Source organism: Crinia signifera, chromosome 12 (genome assembly GCF_055691185.1).
Source record: "Crinia signifera chromosome 12, ASM5569118v1, whole genome shotgun sequence".
Taxonomy (NCBI): Eukaryota; Metazoa; Chordata; class Amphibia; order Anura; family Myobatrachidae; genus Crinia; species Crinia signifera.
The window spans coordinates 72,155,023-72,179,979 of NC_139228.1; the positions used below are offsets into that span (position 1 = coordinate 72,155,023).

A 24,957-nucleotide genomic window follows, 5' to 3' on the forward strand; every position below is an offset into this window, starting at 1 on the left:
AGTTCATAGCTTAATTCTAAGACCCATTATTGAGGTGTGTGTATTTAAACAGCAGAGTGCGGATTAGGGGTCATTTATCCAGATCTCCGGCATCCTGCTGAGCTGCTTTCCCTCATCTGACACCATAACAGAGAACTGCCAGAGTAAGGTCAGCTTGCGGGAGTTGGCATTGTACAGGTCTCACTGACTCACCAGTGACCCGAATGTGTTCCCTCCACAGGAAAGACCTGACACACACACAGTGGCCAAACGGCATATCCCACAAGGAATATTTTTGTGAGGTGTCACTTATTAACCACTTCGCCCCCGGAGGCGACAATCTGTGCAGGGAATCTGGAACGTGAAGCGGATTCAACTTTTCCAAAATATGTCAGCGCTGCGTTGAGTTAAACGCCAGACCCCAGAGTCTCCTTTTTTTTAATTTTCTCGCTTTTGATAGATCGGTTTAATTTACCGTGGAAGTCTCCAGGATTAGCTCCGTTCTCACTCCTGCCGTAATCCAGGTATTTCATCGAATGAATGTTCCAGGGCGAATTTGAGAATATTCCTGTTACTAATACACTCAACGGCTGCTTGTTCTTTACAGGCCCCCTTTTCATTTCCTGTTAAGATAACGCTCCCTCCCCCTCTGCTTCCAGAATTAATCTTTTTCGGTAGTCATTAATTTTTATTAACCTTGACATGAGGAGATTTCTGTGACTGATTCTATGCAGGGCCCCAGAGAATGTTCGGCCTCTGCTTGGCGATAGAAACCGCTTGCAAGAGTTATGGGGCCTACACACGTAGCGATGCTGAAACGTCCTGAGCGATGCTAGATCGGTCAGGACGCACAGCATGATCGCTCGGCACACAGCGATGTGTGCTGAGCGAACTGTCCGGGCCAGTGTTCTCTCGTGATATTAATCGTCAGGCAATAGCGACGCACTGGGCCCTGTATCGCTGTCGCTATGGCCCCTAAACACGGAGCAATGTAGGGGCATTTTCTAAGCGATCTAGTAAGATCGCTTAGAAAAAATGCCTGTATATCGCTACATGTGTAGGCTCCATTACACACAGCCAATGTTATGGTACAGATGTGTCCTCCTATATATATTTGCTGCAGTAACTAAAACGGGATGCGGTCAAAATCCCGGCGGTTGGAAATCACGACGGTCGAAATCCCGCCGGAATCACGACCGCCGCAATGCCGGAACTTTGGAGAATAAAATAGTGTGCCGAGCGTAGCGAGCCTGCAGCTACAGCCGCACACAGCAGGGGCTTCTTGTGCATCATTCGCCTAGTGATGTCTTCCCCATCTTGGTCACTCTTGTGGGTCTGCCCCTCCCCTTTATAATGTAAGCTATCACGAGCAGGGCCCTCTTCCCACATTTACCTACTCTTAATTAAACTTTGAATCATTTACTCCATGCTCCCTCTGGCGGCATCTAATCCCTTGGTTTTCTGCCACCGGGATAGTTGATCAACACTGTCTAGATCGGCAGTTACTGGGTCGACCGATCCCGTCGAAGGCATCTAGATAGACACCTAAAGTTCGTTGACCGCGTCTAGATTGGCAGTGATGGGAGTCAGACGCAAGCGTTATATCGATGGACACGAGTTCGACCGTCATCACGTCAATATCAGTTTTTCATATATTTTTGTGCTGAATGCCGCAATGCTGCACCCCCCCCCCCCCCCCCCCTCTGCTGCTGTTCCCCGCCACTAGTAACTGCTGGTCCCTGCTGCCGGTCCCGACCGGACCGGCGCATACGCAGTAACTTCTTCTGTACTGCATATGTGCTGTCCCCCAGCCTCTATGGGCTGCTTCTGCAGCATTCCATAGCAGCATATTGACGGTCCTCGGTCTGGCGCTTGCGCTGTATAGTCCTCGGTACTGAGCATTCAAAGAACCCGTTTTTGTGGGCTGCCGCTGCAGCAACCCATAGAGGCATTCTGGAGGGAGGGAACACCTCCAAATGGTACTGCTTTGGGTGAGTGACAGACAGGTCAGACTTCCAATAGGATGTCATTGCAAGTCGCAATTGAAATCCGTGCAGTCTCACAGACTGCACCTGGTTTCACACAGTGGCGAATTTTACCTGGGGGGGGGGGGGGGGGGGGGGGGGGGGGAGTAAAAACTGCCACCAATTAAAATGTTCTGATTTTGCAGCTTATGATGAAGTTCCCTGGTGAGCAGTCTGACCTCACACTCACTACTCTAGGACCTGCCAGGAAACTACTGATCATAGAGTTTTTTTTTTTTTATTTACGTTTTGTTTATTTTATTCATTATTTCAGCCATCATGGAGCTAGGAAATGGGACATGGCTGTTACCAAAGCCGCCTCCTTTGTCCAGCTGCAAGTTCTCACCGTATTAGCTTCATAATTATGGCTCCCAAAGGACTCCATTATATTTCAGTGGGACCTGCGCTGTGATAAGTGTACACAATAACTCTGTGTACACGAGACAATGATACAGTGATTGTATAAAGAATGTAGGAATAGTACCATGTATGTATTAATACGGTGCCCCATGTCAGCACTGTCCGCATGAATCCGTTACATTGCACAACATCGAAATATGAAATGATAAAGGATAAAATAATGAAAAATTGATGAAAAGATTGATAAGTGAATGGGGGGGGGGGGGCGGGGCAAAATGAAGAGGGCAGGCATAGGTCTATGTGGCGCACCTATGGAGGGGGTAATTCACACCTGATCACTAGACTGCTTATATTTGCCACCTCACCGCGCCAACCGAATCCCCAAGACCCGATGCGAGCAGATGTGTATACATACACATCTGTACGCATGCGGCTGCACAGAGAAATCATTTTTCCTCTCTTTGCACATAAGCCTAGACTTACTTTTATGATGGCCGCTCTTATCCAAATCCATGTCATGTAACATCATCCCGCCCGCCCGAAACAGGCAGGGCCATACCTGCAGCATTTCCATTTTTGTGGTCTGGGGTTGTGCACATGCGCGTGACCACTCCTCCACCATCAAAAAGAGGGCCGAATTTGCTGGTCACTGACCAGGTCTGGATCGGCAAGTCACAGTAGGGGAATCCACAGGGTGGTGGTGCGGGGGGCTGGCGTCCCATCCCCTCCGCGGTACACCACTAACCTGTGTGTTTTTGATCCTCCTCCGCTCGTCTGTTCGTCCCGCGGCGATCGTTCTCTCTTAGCCGCAGCTTGGTTAGCACAGCGCACGCATAACCAGCTCATCTCCACCCTCCCTGCAGACGCTGTGCAGCCGGGCTGGTCATCGCTGTGCATACACGCTGGGCAAAAACAGGTGTATGCAACTTAATATCGGAGAGAGATAAAGTACCAGCCATAATTGACAAGTTACAGCAGGGTTGCCTACCCTCTCGGAATGGCCGGGAGTGTCCCGAAAATTGGGTCCTGCTCCCGGCCCCTCAGAAAGGTGGGCAACCCTCCTGGATTCAGAGGGACCCCCATTGTGCCCCCGATCGCGGCCATCTTCCCCCGACCTAGTCATTTAAATGCCGCAATTCGCGGGTCTTAGGAGGAGGCGGAGCTAAAATGTCACAAACGCGTCATTTTAGCCCCACCCCCTCCACAGAGATCCGTGAATTCGGCTATTTTACATCCTGGGGTGGGGCTTAATGACGCCACTCAAGCCCCACCCCCTGAGCTGCTCCCGGAGAGGAGATTCTAAAAGTTGGGCTCCATTTGAAAAAAAGAAAGGACCTGATTGGTTGGTATTTAGTATATCCCAACCCTTGTCTGGTGCCCCTGTAACAAGATAAACAATGTTATTCCCTTCACCCGTCCATGGCTGTAAGGTCATGGCTGCTGGCTGTATACATTTGTATATTTTTTTAATGCAGTACACAGAAATGTTTTCCTTGCCCTTTAAGGGCAGGCATTTGGTATTTATCCACCTGGAATGCGGGTGATTAGCGCAGTGAGTTATGTGAGAGGTCGGGGACATTGCCCGAGTAAATTCTGCAGCCACCGTAATGTGGGTCACCGCTGATTGCGGTGGCAGGACCTCTGCAGATCCATGGTATCAATGCCAGCTCACAGAGCAGATAAATGCCATTTTATTTTTCCTGAACGAGACAAATTGTTTGTGTTGGAGACAAACCCTGCCTTAGGGATTTCTCTGAACCGTGTTTTTAGAACGCGGTTCCCATTCAATCTGTTAATCTTTGCTAAAAATACATATATTTACTATAGCCGTGTATAGTGTGCGTACAGCTTGGAAACTGACGCAGATACACACAATGTCTACTGTTGTTGGCCTGTTCTATCACACTGCAAGGGGCAGATGTATTAAGTGAAAGGTGATAACGCACCAGCCAATCAGCTCTCACCTGTCATTTTACTGGCTGTGTTTAAAAAATGACAAGAGCTGATTGGCTGCTGCGTTCTTACCTTCCATTTTATCATTTTTCCAGGCTTAATACATTTTCCGCTTTAGTACTCCGAATGCTCTTTCCAACTCCCGCCCTATCATTCTCCTCCCATTGGCCTCCAAAACTTCTTGACCGTATTGCCCGCATCCCTCTTTCTGCCCTCCCACTCCCTGCTTGGCCCATTACAACCTGGCTTCCATCCGCTCCACTGAAACTACCCCTATGAAAGTCAGCAATGACCACCTTATTGCCAAATCCATACCTCCCAAAATTGGTGACAGTAGAGGAGGGAGGGGCCTATGCCTGCAGCGCTCCCGCAAGGCCACTCCCCATTTCTGCCACTGAGAGCTGCTGACCATGCCCCTATTTCCTTTCTGCAGTGAATAGACACTATGCACATGCGCAACAGACACAGATGGCCCCAGCAGGATAAGCCTCAAAAAATGTGACTCCCGTGAAAATCGGGACAGTTGGGAGGTAGGTAAATCCAAGGGCCACTACTCTGCTCGTCCTCTCTGCTGCTGACACTGTGGACCACCCTCTCCTACAAATCCTTCATTTCCTTGCTCTGTGTGATACTGCCCTCTCCTGGCTGCTCCCCACCATAGTCCTAACTGTGTGGAGTTTGTATATTCTCCCTGTGCTTGCCTAGGTTTCCTCCGGTTACTCTGGATACCTATCACAATCCAAAAATATACTGGTAGGTTAATTGGCTCCCAACAAAATTAACCCTAGTTTGTCTGTGTGTGTGTGTGTGTGTGGTAGGGAATATAGATTGTACATATGCCCTCTCTAGGGGGGAAATACTAAAGCCCCATACACACTACACGACTGCAGACAATATAGTTATCCATATCAGCCTCAGCCGATATTACACACTGTACAGTATTGGCCGCCAGATCACTCATGGTTAACGATATCGATCGTCCACACCAGAGGATGCAGTGAACAATATCGCGCAGAAGGACGTTTCTGGGCGATATTAATCGCCTTGTGTGTATGGAGTGTAAGTCCTGGAGAGTGCTAAAATACAATCGGTAGGAGGAGGAGGGGGGGCAGCATCGGCAAGTGTATACACACACTTATCAATGCCAACAACAATGTGCGGTGTCCGCCTCGCTTGTGATGTCCTCAACCATCTTGCATGTACAGTTAACAATGGAGGAAGCTGCTTTTTGAAGTGTATAAATGGCTGACGCAGCAATGTTTATATGGTTTGTCCTTGTACTGCATTGTCTTGCTCATTTGTTCCTGTAGGTTGTCAGGTGCTGCAGAACCCTTTGGCCCTGCTGGTTTGCAATGTGCACATACAGTTATTCCAGCTGAAACGTGAGATCAGATCACACCCATTACTGCAATTGGCCGATCAGTTCTATAATTGACCAATTAAAACCTGATCAGATTTGAGTTTGTCACAGTAATTGCGTTTGGCAGTCACTTACAGCGGTGTTTACACATTCAGCTAATGAGGGATGAGATTTATGGCAACAATTATTTCAAGTGGACCTGTCACCTTGTCACGCGGGGACAGGTACTGGCTAGTGTGCGCCCTATCCATTTACTAGAAACCAATGATATAACTCAGGCACTTTTAAAGGGACAATCACTTACATGGTAAAACCAAGTGCTGTCTCTTATGTTAGTGCATAAGCGATTCGTCTAAATGCTGTAGCCGGCAATGTGGGGCAGTAAGGGGCCGCGGCTGTTAGAACATTCCGCCCTGGGTTTAAAAATGCCAGTTAAGGGCTATTTGGCTGGTTGTTTATCACTCCTCACTTTATCACTTTTTGAAGCGATGCATCTGGACCAATGTCTGTAAATCTGATTACATTTGCCAGCATTCAGTAGCGCTGCCCGGGCACTCTTCTCTTGGGATCATAGGGCAGATGTATTAAGCCTTAAAAAGAGACACATGCGAGGGTGATAAATGTCCAGCCAATCAGCTTCTAGTAAAGCAGATACACGGTGAGATGTGCTCTATTTTTCTATTCGATTTTGCTTATAGAAGCGAAATCGAATCGAAATCGAATGCTTTTATTAGCATTCGATGCCGATTTGATCCCAGTGCGCACTCCCATGTGGTGGAAATCTAAACATCCTAGCATCTTACGTGTGACCTCTAAAATGCATAAATCACATTACTTACTTATAATAATAAACCTGGAGACATAGATTTGGCAGAAATTGTTAGCTGATTTATTTAAATAGTTAAGCTAGATTATTTTATTAATATAAATTAATTAATGGTGGCGAAGAAAGAATAGCTAAGTCACTAGACTCCACCCTTCAGCTGCATACGTAATAAATCCTACCCTGTCAAGCGGTATCCGTCCAACCTACTACATCAACTACCCCACCCCGCCGGGTGGGGGTTGCTGTCCCCGAGCGGGTGATCCCGCGAAAGGCCTAAGTCAATGAGTGGTGAACGCACTGACACAAACCATCTACGTTGCATGATCATTCCAGAAGGACTAAGTCCATAAACCTGCCGTTCTTTCCCGCCTATCAGCCAACGCGCTTAAACACCCACCCAAACAATCACCACCCAAGGGGAGGGAGGGCGGGAAAATCCTCAGGAAAGAGGAAGACTCCTCCTTTTCCTGTGACTATATCCCAGCTAGCACTACCAATCCCTTATTCCTAATTGGATCCCCGAGTCACATGCCTTCCAAGGTACACACACAGCCTGGGATGTTTAATCAATTCGAAAAAAGTCTTGGCAGGCAAACCTATCTAGTGGAAATCTAATGTGTTCACTGCTGCATTCGATTTCAATCTCCTGCCTCAATGATCAGGAACATTGTGAGATTGATATCGAATAGCAAAATCGAACACACATCAAATCGTAATCACATGGAAAATAGAGAAAATCGAAAAGGAGTATAAAAATGTTCAGATCAGGTTGCATAGGCCAAACCGAATTGAGATCGAAAACGGAATTGAACAGTGTGTATGCACTATAACTGTCATGTTATAGGCTGTGTTTGAAAATGGCAGTTCGGAGCTGATTGGCTGGACATTTATCTTTCATCAGCCTCGCGTTTCTCTCTTTTTAAGGCTTAATACATCCGCCCCCACATCTGTTATCTTCTTCCAGAGCTCTGTTTTCCAATGTTATTGCAATAATTCTCTAATGATACATTAGGTTGTAGATTATTAGCCAAGGAAGTGTTTGACAGCATTGGGGTGGGTCATAACTGTTGTGGTGAAAGCCGGGTAATTAATTAGCCTACACATTACCTACATTTTTTTTCATAGACTCATTGAAACTTATGGCAGATATTACAAAGCTTGGGGGGCTCCTAACTGCCAATCAGCCCCCAACTGTCTTGTTACAGGCTGTGTTTGAAAAACAACGAGCTGATAGGTCGGTACTTTACCTCTCCACATTCTGAGAAGCATTGATACGTGTGCCCAAGCTTTGAATGTCACCCCTATGTCTTATTTCCCAAGTGTTGATGCAAATCTACAGACCTTTCGTTACCACGTACATGAAAAACTTTTTAGGAATCGGTTAGAATTTTTGATGCTTGAGATTTGGAACGTGGCAATCTCTTAATTACTTGTCTCTGTCTCTTTCAGCTTAATCTGGCAAAACCCATTGAGGAACAAGGCCCCCTTGACGTCATCATTCACAAGCTGACGGACGTCATATTAGAGGCTGATCAGAATGAGAGTGAATCTGTGCAAGTGGTACAGAGATTCCAGGTGGGTGATTTATGTGTATATACCCCTGACCTATCGCCAAGGAACCCATCAATCCACTAGACTGATATTCATGAGGTGCCACTTCCTAAGGAATTGTAGGTGGCCATACACACGCAGATTTATCTTCAGATCTGGCTGGTTGGAACAAAAACATGGTAATAGATGAGAGCAAATGACAGTTGACCATTTGCTTGGAAATGCTGGAAGACTGCCAAACTGTCACTCATCCATAACCATGTTTTTGTTCCAACCAGCCAGATCTGAAGATAAATCGTACTAGTGTATGGGCACCTTTAGACTTATTGATTTGGGCGACAGATCGGCCACCGGTATGTTTCCATCGCGTCAATGGGAACGTTAATCAGATGTGATGCAGTGAGTGCTGTCATCCGTCCCTTGGCCATTAGTGTGCAGTATTCTTGCGGATATTAACACAGCGCACACAGTAGCTTCTTGTACTATAAATATCCTCTACTGTCAGCGTTCCCGGTAATGATGTCGCATTGTGTGTGTGTGGTTCTTGTATTGATTTAACCGTCTGTAGCGTTACATTAAATGTATGTCGAGAAATAGGGATATTACTAAAAAAAATCATTAAAGTCCATTTCAGACAGAGCACGGGTTACCCCTTTCACACCTGGGTGAAGACCCGGGTTCTTCCAGAGTCGTCAGCCTTTACACCGGACCCGGGTTTTTTGACATTAACTAGGTGCTTAGAGATGATGGGGGGAATTCAATAAGATGGGATATCTATTTCACATGGGATGTTGCTATGGGCAACCAATCAGATACTAGCTATTATCTTCTAGAAGGTGCTAAATAAATAAGACATGGATTCTGCTTGGTTGCCCATAACAACATCCCATTTGAAATAGATCTCCCATCTTTGTAAATATCCCCCGATGTCTTCTACAAGCGCTACTATCCCCGGCCAATCAATTTCTTTTAGGAGTGACTCCAGTTATTAAAATCCGGGTCACACCTTTCAGACCGAAGCCGGCTCCTCAACCCGGGTTGTAAGTCCCGGACCTGGCACCATCAATCTCGGTAGACCATAAGCGGAAATGTCAGTTTTTGCGCAGAATAGATGGAATTCGTATTTTTTGGAAAGACGTCAATCCGCGAATTCGCATTTTTTTTTCCGGGGAAACGGACGCTAATTCGCAAAGTTAGTGGCCATTCCGCAAATGCAGATTCGTCTTTTCAAAGACCCAAATCTGCGAGTCCTGGCCGGAAACGGACGGTATCGAATACTGACCGCTCAATATTTCTGCAGATAGGAAATATCGGGAAACATTGAGTACCTGTGCATGAAAGGGGTATCGGGACAAATTAATATAGAGCATTTAATTGATTACTCCCATACCCCCTTAAAAAAAAAAAAAAGTCATGGCTGATATGTTACATGCTACATTAGTTCTGCTTGTACTTTTAAGAGGGTTGTGGATTTATTTATTTATTTACAGTGTCTTATATAGCGCAGCAGATTCCGTTACAGTGTCTTATATATCGCAGCAGATTCCGTTACAGCGTCTTATATAGCGCAGAATAGATGGAATTCGTATTTTTTGGAAAGGCGTCAATCCGCAAATTCGCATTTTTTTTTTACGGGGAAAAGGACGCTAATTCGCAAAGCTAGTGGCCATTCCGCAAATGCAGATTCGTCTTTTCAAAGACCCAAATCTGCGAGTCCTGGCCGGAAACGGAAGGTATCGAATACTGACCGCTCAATATTTCTGCAGATATGAAATATCGGGAAACATTGAGTACCTGTGCATGAAAGGGGTATCGGGACAAATTAATATAGAGCATTTAATTGATTACTCCCATACCCCCTTAAAAAAAAAAAAAGTCATGGCTGATATGTTACATGCTACATTAGTTCTGCTTGTACTTTTAAGAGGGTTGTGGATTTATTTATTTATTTACAGTGTCTTATATAGCGCAGCAGATTCCGTTACAGTGTCTTATATATCGCAGCAGATTCCGTTACAGCGTCTTATATAGCGCAGCAGATTCCGATACAGTGTCTTATATAGCGCAGCAGATTCCGTTACAGCGTCTTATATAGCGCAGCAGATTCCGTTACAGCGTCTTATATAGCGCAGCAGATTCTGTCACAGCGTCTTATATAGCGCAGCAGATTCCGTTACAGCGTCTTATATAGCGCAGCAGATTCCGTTCCAGCGTCTTATATAGCGCAGCAGATTCCGTTACAGTGTCTTATATAGCGCAGCAGATTACGTTACAGTGTCTTATATAGCGCAGCAGATTCCGTTAGTGTCTTATATAGCGCAGCAGATTCCGTTACAGCGTCTTATATAGCGCCGAAGATTCCGTTAGTGTCTTATACAGCGCAGCAGATTCCGTTGTGCTTTACAATAGTAGACAGTGATAAAACAAACTGGGTAACAACAGACAGACTTTGAGGTAGGAGGGCCCTGCTGCAAGCTTACAATCTATAGGGATATAGGGGGGAAACATAAGGACAGGCACCAGTAATAGCATAGCAGTTACAAGTCCAGAAGGGAAGCTATATAATACATAAGTGCGTGTGGAACTTAAATATGATAGGCTTGCCTGAAGAGGTGAGTTTTCAGGGAACGCTTGAAAGTTTGGAGGCTAGTGGAGAGTCTTGTGAGTGGAAGGGCATTCCATAGGATGGGAGCAGCCCGATGGAAGTCCTGTAATAGTGAATGGGAGCGAGTGATCCGTGCAGAAGAGAGACACAGATCTTGTGCAGAGCGGAGTGGTCGAGATGGGAGATATTTTGTGAGAAGTACAGAGATATAAGCTGGTGCAGTATGGATAATAGCTTTATATGCGAGTAGAAGTGTTTTATATTGAATACGGTAAGATACAGGCAACCAATGTGGATGTTTCCCTTTAAACAAGAGAGGGTGAGCACGATCCTGTTTTCCTGCGGGATCATCTTAAATTTCCACAGGATAAATAAACTAAAACCCCAAATATTTCTGCTGCCCTGTTAATCCATCCAGTGATTGTTTGGGCACTATGGTATGATAATGTTCTGTGCCTTCAGCTGGAATCCTGTATGTACCAGGCCTCGGAGAGCAGGGGAGATCAGCTAAAATAAGTCGTTAAATCTCTCTTTATTATCTTTGGAACGTGTGTTCCGGCCCTCCTACGGGTTCCCATTCTCTGTATGTTCGAACTCTGACCTTTTAGATCAGAGCAGATTTCCGTATAACCCAGAGATGGCTGAAGATAACCATTCTGTGTTCCAGTAAATGGAAAAGCCGGTGTGATTTTAGTTGAGAACACCTTGGTCTCGAGCACCGACCTCCTAGTAGAGAACGCAGAAAACCGTTCTTTAGTATCTATGTAGCTTTTCCGTTTCAATTTTTTTTCACAGGGTATCCAATTAAGCAATCAACAATTTTCTGTGCTTAATTTAGTTTTTGTAATTGGACGTGTGTGCAGGGACTACGGAACACGGTACATTATGTACGTGGGCATATGTTCAATTCTGGACTCGTTGGTGCTTCCTAGGCAAGCTAAATCTTTTTAAGGCAGTGCCAACATCGCAAGTTTTCACAGAGGTGCTTGGGAAATGCCAGCAGGACGCAACGTGTCGTTATGTTCCGGACTGTATTATCAATTGTAGCCAATTCTTAAGCCCCATACACACTAAGAAATATTTTAAATGATATCGCTCTTTTTGGCCCTATCATTTGTAATATTGATTATTGTGTACGCTTAATATGATGTGTGCCCCTGTGGGTCGTTATTGATGACCTCCGTTGTCTGCACCAGCTTCTCAATTTGAATATATAATTAATGTCGACATAGGTCAACATGGACATCATAAGAGTGTACTGCTTCCTCATGCATGGCTCGCTGCGCTCATCATGCATCGGGCACGTCGCCTTGCCACGCTTGCCACACTATTCTATTCCCCCTCCATGTCCACTTCGACGGCTGGAAAGAAAAAAAAACTTGAAAAACTCGACGCAATGCATGCTTGTGTCGACTAAATGCATGTTGCCCCTTTTCATGTGTCGACTAAGACACTGTCGACCTAATGGCCACATCCCAATCCTGCCACCTGAACATTACCATAAATGTACTGTATCGCTTAATATTTTCGTTGAGAAATCCAGGGAAGGTAACTCAGAGGTCGACATGGATTAGATCAACATGGCATTAAGTCGACACAAGCATTAGGTCGACATTGGGAAGAGTAACCGTCAAAAGGTCGACATGGGGTTTTCACTTTTTTTTGGTCCCTAATGTCGACATGGACACCGTATCGGTGCACCGCGTCCCCTCGCATTGGCTCTCTACGTATTATTTTATTCTGCCAACAGGCTGTAATGGATGGTAGGGCATGAAATACCGCCTGTCGGCACATGTCGGCTCAAGAGATTAGTGAAAAATCCATGTCGACATTTTGACTGTGGACCTAATGCTTGCGTCGACTTAATGACCCTGCCTACCTAAAGCCATGTCAACTTTTTAGAGTGTGTCAACCTAAGATCTGTCGACCTAGTTGCCGTACCACTCAGAGATGGCTACGGTATACTAATTAAATTGATTTGGCAAACTGCATGTTAATAGATCCATCCGCCAGTAGCGGGTTCATCTTCAGGAAGCCAGGAACAAGCTGCACTAAATTATTCTCCAGCTGCGTTCCTTTCCAGCGCCTGTGCGCTTTGCTCCTGTTCGGGTTCGTAGAATATAATCTCCCTTCTCCCAGGAGCCGTCATTAGATCACTCATTAGACAGGAGCAGAATGCGCGTGCAGCTGGGACTTGTGCACACGTTTGGTGCAGAGACTTTCTGGGAGATATTAAATCATCGACAGAACAAAATACACATGAGCGTCACAGAGCGCCCTTTTGTTTTTAGGTTATTGCAGCTGCATTCTTTCCGTCGAATGAAAGCCGGGTGCCAGATGATTTCTTCACAAAATATTTAATGGAAACCTCATTTCTGGGCCCCGGAGATGTGGTGTTTGCATACATCGGTTTTTGGGGCTGGTTTGTTTGGTGTGTGTGAGCACTTGTCAGCAAGAGACCACAGGGGCCCAAGGAAGACAGCTGCAAAGCTTCTTATTAACCATATGGTACTTCTCTATTTTGGTTATTGTAATTAATGGCGCACCTCTTCCATCACCTTTCAGTGCGTTGTCACTTGGCTGAGGCCAGCAGGAAGAGGCCTTCTGGGGAAGAGCTTGTATAGTTATTACATGCTTGCACTGCTATCTGCGTGACTGGCATCTCACAGAGGTCTGACGGGGGTGGTATGAGATGGGTGCATGCTGGCGAATTTCCTGCACCAGTATGCAGAAGCCCTAACTATTACTGCACAGTGAGGTAAAGGAGGAACACTGTAAACGCAGCTCCTTGTTGTGTCACATGGTGTAAATGCAGTGCCTTGTGTCACATGGTGTAAATGCAGTGCCTTGTGTCACATGGTGGTAACGCAGCATTTTTGTTGTCTCATGATGTAAATGCAGCATCTTGTGTCACATGGTGTAAACGCAGTGTGTTGTTGTGTCACGTGGTGTAAACGCAGCGGCTTGTATCACGTGGTGCCAACGCAGCGTCTTTTTGTGTCACGCGTTGTCAACGCTGTACCTTGTTATGTCGCACGGTGTCAATGAAGTGTCTTGTGTCACGCGGTGTCAACGCAGCGTCTTGTCATTACTCCCACCTGACAAGGGGAAGCCTTCCCTGTTCTCTTCAGTATGTGAGCACCGCGCTGGTGCTTTTTAGCACTATGACAATCGCCAGTGTGACCGTGCCACCGGGTGAGATCAGCCATTTCCCGCTCTAAGCATGTGCACGTACCGTAATTTGACTTATGCAGGAAACTACTATGGCGCCTTGTGCTGTTCTGAATGGCGCACTTGGCTTAGAAATAGTGGGATAATAATTTAGTTACCGCTGGGGGGGGGGGGGGACGGGACGGGACGAATGCCTTTACTGGTCCCACCATCCGAGGCACAATCTTTTATATTGCAGTTTGAGTGATCATGATGGTGCCATTTGCTGTAGACCATTACCGTGCCCCTGGTCCCACCTATTTACTTGGGAGGGGCTGCATGCTGTCTCTGGTATACATGTGGACTCCCCAGAATTCTGAAGTCTTTAATGAGTAGTCAAGTATGTCCTTTCAGTTAGTCTTTGTGTTTGAAGATCTGTTTTGTATAGTCACCCTTCCCACCATAGTAGCACAATGGTACACAAGTAATCTCTATATTATCATTTAGCAACCAGCCTCAAAGTACAGATATGTCCTCCTCAGGGGAGGCTCCAGGGGAGGGGCTGCACAGTTCAAAATTCAAATAGGGGAGGCAGAGCAACTGCCATTCCCAACTGACTCACTGGCAGTGGGTGTGGCTCGCCTATTTGAATTTTGGATTGTGCTGCAGCCCCTCCTCTGAAGCAGCCACTGGTCCTCCGACATCTTTGCTGCAGTCACCCAAACTGCCCCTCTTGGCACGCCAGGTCGCTGGAGAATCTTTCAGCGTCAAGCTTTTTTTTTGTTGTGGGACTAGGATACACTGAGACGGTGTTGATTAATATGTATCACTTGTATATCTGTGTGCGACTGAGTCTCTGACTCTGTACAGGAAGTAGAATGTGGTTTTTGACCGCTCTCTGAATTGTTAAGCTGCTCCAATTTAAGGACTTTAGATATGGTAGGTTGCAAGGAGCGGGAGGACTCTGACTCCTCCCACTCCTTTGGCTTCTTCAGTGCTCTCAGCCAATCAGATGTCCCACTGCTTATTTGATCTACTTAATTTATTAACATTTATTTAATTAGCGCTCCTTGCAACCTACCATATCTGTACAGGAAGTGCTACAATGTTGCAGCAGTAGCATTTTTCCAATGCAAGTTATTTTCTGCTCCGTATACAGACTCAGTCACACACAATATAGAAGTATTATATATCACTAAACTTTTAACAACTCGGTCCTGTCGTTTTCACCTCAAAAATATTTCCAGAATCAGACCTCATCTCACTGATGCTTCAAAGACCCTCATCCACTCACTAGTTATACCCACATTGGACTACTATAATCTCCTCCTTTCTGGCCTTCCTGACCAATGCCTCTCCAATCTATCCTCAATGCTGCTGCCCGTCTCATCTTCCTCTCCAAACCTACTATGCCCACCTCCCCTCTCTTACAAGCCCTACACTGGCTCCCCTTTGCCTTCAGAATACAATTCAAGCTTCTCACACTCAAAAAACCATCACCCATTCCTCTCCCACTCACAAATCTGACCTTATCTCTCTTTACAATCCCACCCACCCTCTCCGCTCCACAAATGCACCTCGTCTCTCCTTCCAACTGGTTACTTCCTCTCATTCCTGCCTCCCAAGATATTACCCGTTGTGCTCCGTATCTCTGATATTCTCTACCCCTCCCCATCAGTTTCTCCACCTCCCTACAAAACTTTAAACAGACTCTCAAGACCATCTTCTTCATTAAATTTAATCATTTCTCATCCTAATCTTCTGTTTATGCTGACTTCTACCCCTTCTGTATCACCCCAGCCTGTCTGCCCCTTCCCTCCCTCCTCTTGTGCTTTTCACCATATCTCTGCCACCCTGATAATTGCGCCAGTGCCACAATTATCTTTATGTACCATGTATTTGTCCTAATTTGCTATGTACTGTAATTCGTTATTTTCTTGTTTATTACTCCTCTATGTATTGTCAGGCGCTGCAGAACCCTTTTGGCGCCATATAAATAAACGATAATATCACATTATTCAGCACAGTCTCCTTGTGCATAGTAGTCGCACTGCGTTGCGATTAAAATGCGTTTTCGCCCCAAAAAAACACCAGCATTTAGCGAAGCTGCACTGGACCAGGCTGCTGGCTCACGCCATGTACAGTATATCCCGCATCATGGCGTAATGAGGCTGGATGTAAGAGGACGCGTCTGCACCATGCAGCCCAGAAAAGCCTATTGTATTGAGAAAGAAATAAGTGTTAATAAAACACCTCCTCTGTTGTGGCATGTGTGACAGACTAATCTCCATCTCATATATCCGGAATGGAAAACACGTTTATGTATAAACCTCATAAAAGCGCCCTGTGTAGTCCGTAACCCTATATACCCCGTGTGCAGTGGCGGCAGTGATCAGCACGGCCAGAGGTCGCGTCTCACACGTTCTGTCCTTGGACTCCGGATCAGCTGCTGCTGGTGTCCCTGACCTATATTTCTTGGATTAATATTTAATGTATTATAGCTAAACGGATCACCTGCTGACTTGCTGGACTCGTCCGCTGCCTCCTTATCAGATGCAAGGAAGCCGCCTTTTTCATGTGGTTCTAATATTATTATTTCATAGGCACTTCTAATTATTCTCAAGTCACTATTTAAAGCAGGCACGGGCAAACGATGGCCCTCCAGCTGTTGTGAAACTACACATCCCATCATGCCTTGCCACAGATTTGCTATTATGGAATGCTAGAACTATGGCAAGGCATGCTGGGATGTGTAGTTCCACAACAGCTGGAGGGCTACAGTTTGGCCATGCCTGATTTAAAGGGACTCCGTTGAGAATAAGTGTGTTCTTTAAAATATATTTGACTGCATTAAAACCTCTAAACCTTATCAAAGTAAAACTTTGTATCTAATGTAAGGGTAGAATTCGTGACCCAGCGGCCAATCAGGTGCTTCCAATTTAGTACTCAAGTGACGTTCTCTGAACATGGGACAGAGCTTGGCGCTGCTGTATTATTGTAGTATCTTCCTGAGGGGACGCCGCCATTAGGTCGACCACTGAATGTTGACATGACTTAGGTCGACACCTGAAATAGATCAACATGGGTAAGGTCCACTGGGTTGGAAGGTCACAAAACAAGCATAAGTTTGACAATGGGAACAACAGTCAAAAGGTCGACGTGAGTTTATCACTGTTTTTTTGGAGCCGACATGTGCCGACAGGCGGTATTTCATGGCCCACCATCCACTATGGCATGGTGGGAGAATAAAATAGTGTGCCGAGCGCATCGAGGCACCGTGCCCGAAGCATGGCGAGCGCGGCATGTGTCAATGTCGACGGTGTCGACATTCGGGACAAAACCCTGTGAAAAACACGTCACCTTTTTTGACTGTCAAACTTTTCATTGTTGACTTAATGCTTATGTCAACCTTACCCATGTCGACTTATTCCAGGTGTCGACCTACGGTCTGTGGACCTTCAGCGTTCGACCCATACCCTTCCAGGGGTCATCAGCCCAACCATAGTGCGAGTTGTAGTTTATACTTGTATTTCTGCCCAACCGGTCCGTATTCTGCAGTACGTTCTGGGTAAACCTACAGGGACAGCAGGTATTTCTGACCACAAAGGCTCCCAATCTAAGATCTTTCTTTTCCCCCCACTATTAGGAATATATTGAAGCCCATCCAGAGACCATTATTTTGGATCCCTTGCCTGCCATCCGAACACTATTGGATCGCTCCAAGTCTTATGAGCTTATTAGAAGGATTGAGTCCTACATGCAAGGTAAGCGTCCGCAAGCGTGTACTCTATATATGTGTCACATGACTTGTCATTTATGTCTATGGGTCTGTAAACTGTCAGTCACACGACTAATGTATGATTAACAATGACTATTTAATCACCTTTATTCTTTTGTTTGCATATTAATGAATATTTTAATGTTATGCATCATTACGTTTAATCCGCAATGATGCCCCGAACAGAGTCGTCTTTTTTTGTCTCATTAAAATAAACTATTTCTGAGTATAGTGAGAACCAATGGCCGATTTTATCTGATCACTATTCTATAGTATAATCATTGGTTACACACATATCCAAAATCCCCACATCCATTCCCCTGTGATAGGGGAAGTATCCTACGCAAAATCCATACTACGCTTTTTTTTTTTTAATAGACGTTCTCTCTTATGCCACTTTCAGACACGTGACCCGGGAATGTGGTGGGTCTAGCTAGCTGGCAAATTCCTGGCTCTTCGCTCTTTCGTTTGGGAGCAAGATCACGGACCCAGGACTTAAGATGCATACACACTAGGCACTTCCGAGCGATGTCGTTAAAAATATCGCCCAGTGTGTATGCTATGATTGGCAAAGGATGCACACTCCCCCAGGTCGGTAACAAATCCCCCACCCCCGATGTCTGTGTTTGCAGCTCAGTTTGACATATATCGTCAACTTCTGCATCCGGGTCCGTAAGTGTGTACCGGCACACACCTATAGTGCCGAGCAAGAGAGGCACTCTCCCCACTCTGCATCCTCCGAGGAACAGGCTGCGGTAGTGTTGTGCAGGCAGGAGATTTCAAAATGTCCATTCATATGAATGTTTGGCCGCTGATAGGCTTAGAGAGCTCTCTAAGCCTATCAGCGGTCACCCACTCATTTGAATGGGAGTATTAAAATCTCCTGCCTGCCCACAGCTTCCAAAACTCCCTTTTACATGAATGGGCGGCTGCTGCTCTCAACCAATCAGCGCCTGCCCCACTCGTTTAAACATTCAACTTCACCGGCAGCTCCCCTGGCGTTATTTTTCACATGAAAAGGCGAAAAAGGGCACATAGGGGGTGAAATTTAATTTTGGAAAAAAACTGGAGATTTGCCACCAAATCTCCCACTTTCTGAATCTCTCATCCTATTAAATTTCCCCCCAAGTGTCAAATTGTGTGTGAGCTAGAGTGACCAACCGTCCCGGTTTGCCTGGGACTGTCCTGATTTTGACCTCCTAAATCCCGCGTCCTGGCCAAACCTATCCTGGTACGCGGAAAGTCCTGTTTAAATAAAATTGTTGGTGACGTGACGGGCAGCTCACTGCTCTAACAGGCCGGACAGCATTAGACTTGGAGTGTGGGAGGGGTATAGTCTTTGGGGACCTTTAGTCCATGCTTGTTTGCTTTCACAAATGCACTAATCCTGTGTTGATGTCCGTTCAAGTGCATTAACCTGGAATATAGCTGCATGTGTTCGAGGGTTCACCCTGTTTGGCTGATTTATGTGTCTGTTTTTAATTAATTAAATGGCTTATTTACCCACATGTCTTACAGTTACTAACTCTTCCTAAAATACTTAAAGTATTAACATGCCGCAAGAGCAGGCAATTAGCAGTTAATTAGACAAATAAACAAGCCAATTAAACAACACCTAACCCAAAGTGAAGGTCATGCTGCATGAAACGGCGTCCTGTAACATCTCATGCTATGACGGGACTTCAAATTTAATTTGATTTGTATTTAAACATTTTTATTTAAACTCAGAAATAACATTTTCAATGAGCAGCATGGCCCTCGTCCTGAGATTTTGGGGGTTATTGTGGTTCAATCACAAAGGCAAATTCCTTCCTCAAATGGACAAAACCATGTGCACTGCAGGTGGGGCAGATGTTACTTGTGCAGTGAGAGTTAGATTTGGGTGGGGTTTTACTTCAAAGTGAGATCTATATTGCAGCGTAAAAATAAAGCAGGCAGTATTTACCCTGCACAGAAACAAAATAACTCACCCAAAACTAACTCTCTCTGCACATGTTACATCTGCCCCACCTGCAGTGCACATGGTTTTGTCCACTTGAGAAGGCATTTGCCTTTGCGAGTGAACCAGAATAAGGTCCTTTGACTAACTTGCTATCGATTTTGACTATATAGTCAAAATCGATAGCCAAAAAACACATATGTAGGTTAATTGGGTTCTGAGGAAAGAATTAATCCTAGTGTGTGTGCATGCGATAGAGAATATAGAGTGTAAGCTCCACTGATCCAGGAACCGATGTGAATGAGTCCGCAGTCTCTGCTAAGGCTTGTGCATTTTTGGTTCTACTTATAGGTACGGTAATCATTTTGTTAGTTCTGCGGAATATTTGTGACCACTGCGAATGAAGGACCGTTCTAGCACCCTCCGGCTGATCAGAGCCGGGTAAATCAGATTAAACCGTTTCTTTGTGTTAGCGCATGGGATCAATGAAGAGGGTAACCTGTTCTGGCCGGCTCTCCTATGAGTCTTTGTTGCTCACACAAGTAGACAGAAAGACCAGTGTATTATACGCGCACAAAGGCCAGCTTTGTGGTGAATGAATAAACATTAGGAGAATATAATAGAGCTCAGTAGGTGGGGATTGTGCTGAATGTGGCAGCGTGCGGTGATGTACAGGTGGGCTTTGTACGGTATAAGCAAGCAAGCAGTACAGTTATTGCCTTGGTATGGGACGTAGATGGGACTAATCCATACAATGCTACTTATCAGATGTAACTGGGGATCATTCAGCGCTCTCTCCATTATCATAGCTGACTAGTTTGGGCACAAAAAGGTGGCATTTGCGGAAAGGCTGGGGTTTGGGGCCAGTAGATCATTGTCTCCTGTGGTCATGGGGCAATGGGCTGTTTCTCCTTTATCCAACAGGGGACACTGGAGTCAGTCAGAAGTAGCGTAGCGTAGTCAGCGTCCCTGTCAGATATGTGTCCCTGAAACACCTCCACTAACCGTGCCAGCCCGAAGCGTGGCGAGCGGTCGCGTTACGCGTCCCCCCGACCTGTTCATACCCCCACTATCCACGTCGGTGTGGAGTTGATTTTATTAAGTGTGGCTCCCCCGAAGCGTGGCGAGCCCTGCGAGGGGACACGGAATACATGAAAAGTAATCCGTGTCCCCTCACAGGGCTCGGTGGCTTGCTGCGCTTTATAAAATGAACTCCACGCTGATGTGGATAGTGGGGGTATGAAAAGGTCAGGAGGATGCGTAACCGCCGCCGCTCGCCACCTTTGGGCTGGTGTGGATAGTGGGGGTTTGAAAAGGAGGCTCTCCCTGAAGCGGACACGGGCAGGGTTGCCGTACCCTGCTGCAATAATTACTGAGACGCACCTGCGTCTCAGACAGCTGGAGCGCCTCTCTGCCGGTGCCCGCATGTTCCCCTCTCCGCCACCATCCGCCAGCGCATGGGGTCTGGTGGTTACCATCACTGTGTGAGAGGCGCTCACTAGGCTTGCCATGGACGCCGGGGACAGAGCCGGGCTGCCGTGGAGTCACTACGCTAACTATGCTAGGCAGCCGTTGGGCAGCTTAGCCTACACTGAAAACGTAGCGTAACCGGGCGGCCTGCTGTTACAGAAGTACCTTTTATTTTTACACATGAGAACAGGCAGACAGAGGAAGCCACTATCACCCTGCTACGTGGTCTCCACCACATGCGCTGTGCCTCACTGACCGCGGCCTGCCTGCTACGTCTCCACCACATGCGCTGTGCCTCACTGACCGCGGCCTGCCTGCTACGTCTCCACCACATGCGCTGTGCCTCACTGACCGCGGCCTGCCTGCTACGTCTCCACCACATGCGCTGTGCCTCACTGACCGCGGCCTGCCTGCTACGTCTCCACCACATGCGCTGTGCCTCACTGACCGCGGCCTGCCTGCTACGTCTCCACCACATGCGCTGTGCCTCACTGACCGCGGCCTGCCTGCTACGTCTCCACCACTTTTAAAGGTGAGACAATCCCAAACACAGCGCCTGAATTAGTATTATACTGTATATATAAATAAATATGTTATGCATACTTAAAAATATATCTGTGTGTGTGTGTGTGTGTGTGTGTGTGTTCGTAGATGTGATGTAACAAGCTCGTACATCAGCCAGTTAATATATTACTACAGGACTGGGTGGCTGATAGGAATGTTGGTTCCCAAGCCAGAGCTCGAGGGTTCCTGGAGAGTTATTTGTTTATTAGCAGAATTGTGACCTTTGTGTGTTTGTTTTCCTCACAATCTTGTTGTACCACATGATGTGTGTCTGTTTGCAATACTTTACTGGCTGCCTTTATTTTGAGGAGTCAGTCTGGTAACGCTGCTTTTCTTAGCAAATAGGATCCTGGTGAATTCTCACCTGTTTATTAGGTGAATGGTAGCTTTGGTCTTATGTAACAATCTGACTGATACTTCCAGGCCCGATCCTGTACTGGCCTAGTCAGGGCAGACATTAATGAATACAGCTGGTACAGATGTGTCCTCGTGTGTCTAACCTCCATAGGCCCCACAGCGGGATATAATGATACAGCTAGTACGCACCAAGACACTGTACTGATTTTGAATTTGTTATTACGGATGACCATCGATGATTAGATATCATCGATGGTTTATGGCCGATGTTGAGTTTTGCCATCGATGGGGGGAGAACCAGATGGTTTCCCACCATCGATGTCAAGCTTAAACGAATAGTTTAGTTTTTGCTTTTTCCCCAAGGTGTTGGGTCACAGAGCATAGCTCCGCTCACGGCACCCGTGAAGCCCCGCCCCCACATTTTGATTGGCCTACAGGCCAATCGCTCAAAGAAAATGGATGACCATCGATATATAAAAAACATCAATGGTCATCCATTGAATATTTATGCACTATCGATGGTCAGTTGCACTTTTGCCATCGATGGCATCCATCGATGGCAAAGGCAATGATGGCCATCCCTATTTGTTATGTGACACTTGTATATCACATGACGTCAGTGCCCGCCCCCTTTTCGCCGATCTCCGACAGAAATAAAAGTCAGTTCTGACTCACTTTTATTACCGAAGGGAAGAGATATCATTCGATGGTCGGCGACCATCGATTTGATTTCTCACCCCATCGGCCGCATGGGAGGGATGTGTTCTCTGGCACATCTCCGTGCATGCTAGCGAGAAGGGAGCGTGCGACGGTGACCTGTTCGATAGGCTGCGAGTGAGCAGACAGGTCTGAATTAGGCCCTTAGTTAAGTGACGAGATAACAAATGTTTACTTATTATCTAAACAACCTTTAGACCGGAGCATTCTAGTATAATGGGGTCTGCAGAGCCTTCTCTTTGTACATAAGCACTTTGCAGGCTGCCTCCTGGTTATGTCCTGGGTCACCGATCAGGAACATCTCTGCGTATATATAAGTGTATTCTGTATTCGCACATTTTACGATTAGTCAATGAACTTTACTGTGTGCTTCAGCAGCCCCAGCTCTCCACCTAGAGCCCTTATTGCAGGTTCCTCCCATATTTGGAAATGGAGTGACTCTCCTTACTCAGTGTATTAGCAAACAGGACATCAAATAAATGTGATCTCATCTGTTTCCCCTGTAGCCTGGCATCTGTGTGTATCGATGCAAATCACACTGAGTACATACTGCCAGCTCTGCGTAGTCTAACCACCAATGTACACAAATCCTGCACCACCCTGAGCACATTGTCTGCTGGGAATACAAAGATGGGCCAGAACATGTGACACTAAGTTGTTACACACGGAGTCAGCTTCGGGGCAACCGCCTGATGTGTAATCTTATAGGGCGTGATTCAGGTTGGATTGCAAAAGCAAACTCCTTTTTTTTAATGGACAAACCATGGTGCACTGCAGGTGGGGCAGATGTAACCTATGCAAAGAGAGTACGATGTGGGTGAGGTATTTTGTTTCTGTGCAGGGTAAATACTGGCTGCTTTATTCTTACACAGAAATTTAGATTTGAGTTTGAACACACCCCCACCCAAATGCAGGGCCGGATTAAAAGGGGGGGGGGGGGGGGCATGTATCAATGTTATGTATGTAATGTCTCCCCCCTTCATCCCTGCTTGATGCTGCACTGTATATCCACAAAAAATTCCTAGTGTGCGCAAGCATACATTGCAAATAAAGTTGATTCTATTCTATTCTGTACCTTTTATATATCTGTGTATTGTTTTATGGATTCCAGTACTTATTACACTGGTATTTCTTGTACACCGTCATTTTGTCTGTAAGAATTTCAATACTCAACAGCAGAGCCTACTGAATGTGTCTGTGCCATGGTCACATCCTCTCCGCCTACGCTGCTGAGTCCTTACTATTTCTGCTATTGTGTATAAATAAGTCTGTGAGCCTCTGACGTCACGCTGGGTGCAGTGCCTTGCAGACTGCAGAGAGGGCAGGTACTGGGGCAGATGTATTAAGCCTGGAGATGAAGTGGAAGTAGATAATGCACCAGCCAATCAGCTCCCGACTGTCATATTTTAAACACAGCTGATTGGCCGGTGCGTTATCTCCTTCCACTTTATCTGTCATTTATCTCTTCGCCCCATTATCCGCTGAATGTAATCCCCTGAGCACAGATCGTTATACAGTGCTTGTGTGTGAAAGGTTGCGGTATGAGCGATCTGGACTGTACCGTGTAACTGGCTCGGGTTTGGATCATTAGGTCTACAAGAGAATGGTCGACATGGGTCTAGGGCGACATGGGGTTTTTCAGTTTTTTACCCAAATGTTGACACCGTCGACATGGACACAGAAACGTAGCACATTGTCCACTATTTTATTCTCCTACCACACCCTAGTGGACGGTAGGGCATGAAATACCGCCTGTCAGCACATGTCGGCTCAAAAAAACAGTGAAAAACGCCATGTCGACCTTTTGACTGTCGACGGAATGCTAGTGTCAACCTAAGGACCTGTCGACCTAGACCCATGTCGATCCAATGCTTGTCAACCCAATGACTGTATCCCTCTGGCTCTGGGCCTCGCAGTCCTCAGCCCCGATCCGGAAGTTTGAAGCCTGGGTCTTGCTCCGGAGTGTTGTAATCCGGCATCCTGTTGTGTTTCTTTTGCCCGAGGCTTCATCCTCGTGCTGGCACCACTCCGTTGACTGTTCCTGTGACCCAGAACCACCCTATTGTGGCGCTCCGATCCCAGTGCTGTGCGCTGCTTGCTGCAACTAGCATATGGCAGATTTACATCTGGAGATAATAGAATATACACAAGTGAGGAACAGGTGCTGCGGTTACAGCCTGTGGCAGCTCGTATCACATACCACATACCACATGGCAATTATTTACTCAGAGCTAACACCGCCTATGCTAATTTCTCTAAGTCCGGGACTTGTGCAGACACTGATCCATTGTTATACAGTGAGGATGGGTTCCAGCGGCTCAGAC

General features: G+C 46.3%; 1 protein-coding gene across 4 annotated transcripts in view; it reads left to right on the plus strand.

Annotated features, from left to right (window-relative positions):
• ITPK1 (inositol-tetrakisphosphate 1-kinase) overlaps nucleotides 1-24,957 on the plus strand; it is a 108,769-nt gene that overhangs the window by 45,360 nt on the left and 38,452 nt on the right. For all 4 annotated transcript variants that reach the window (XM_083167748.1, XM_083167747.1, XM_083167749.1 and 1 more), the window contains 2 exons: nucleotides 7,952-8,077; nucleotides 17,455-17,572. In XM_083167748.1, the coding sequence (XP_083023874.1) occupies nucleotides 7,952-8,077; nucleotides 17,455-17,572 (244 nt within the window). The remainder of the gene's footprint in view (nucleotides 1-7,951; nucleotides 8,078-17,454; nucleotides 17,573-24,957) is intronic.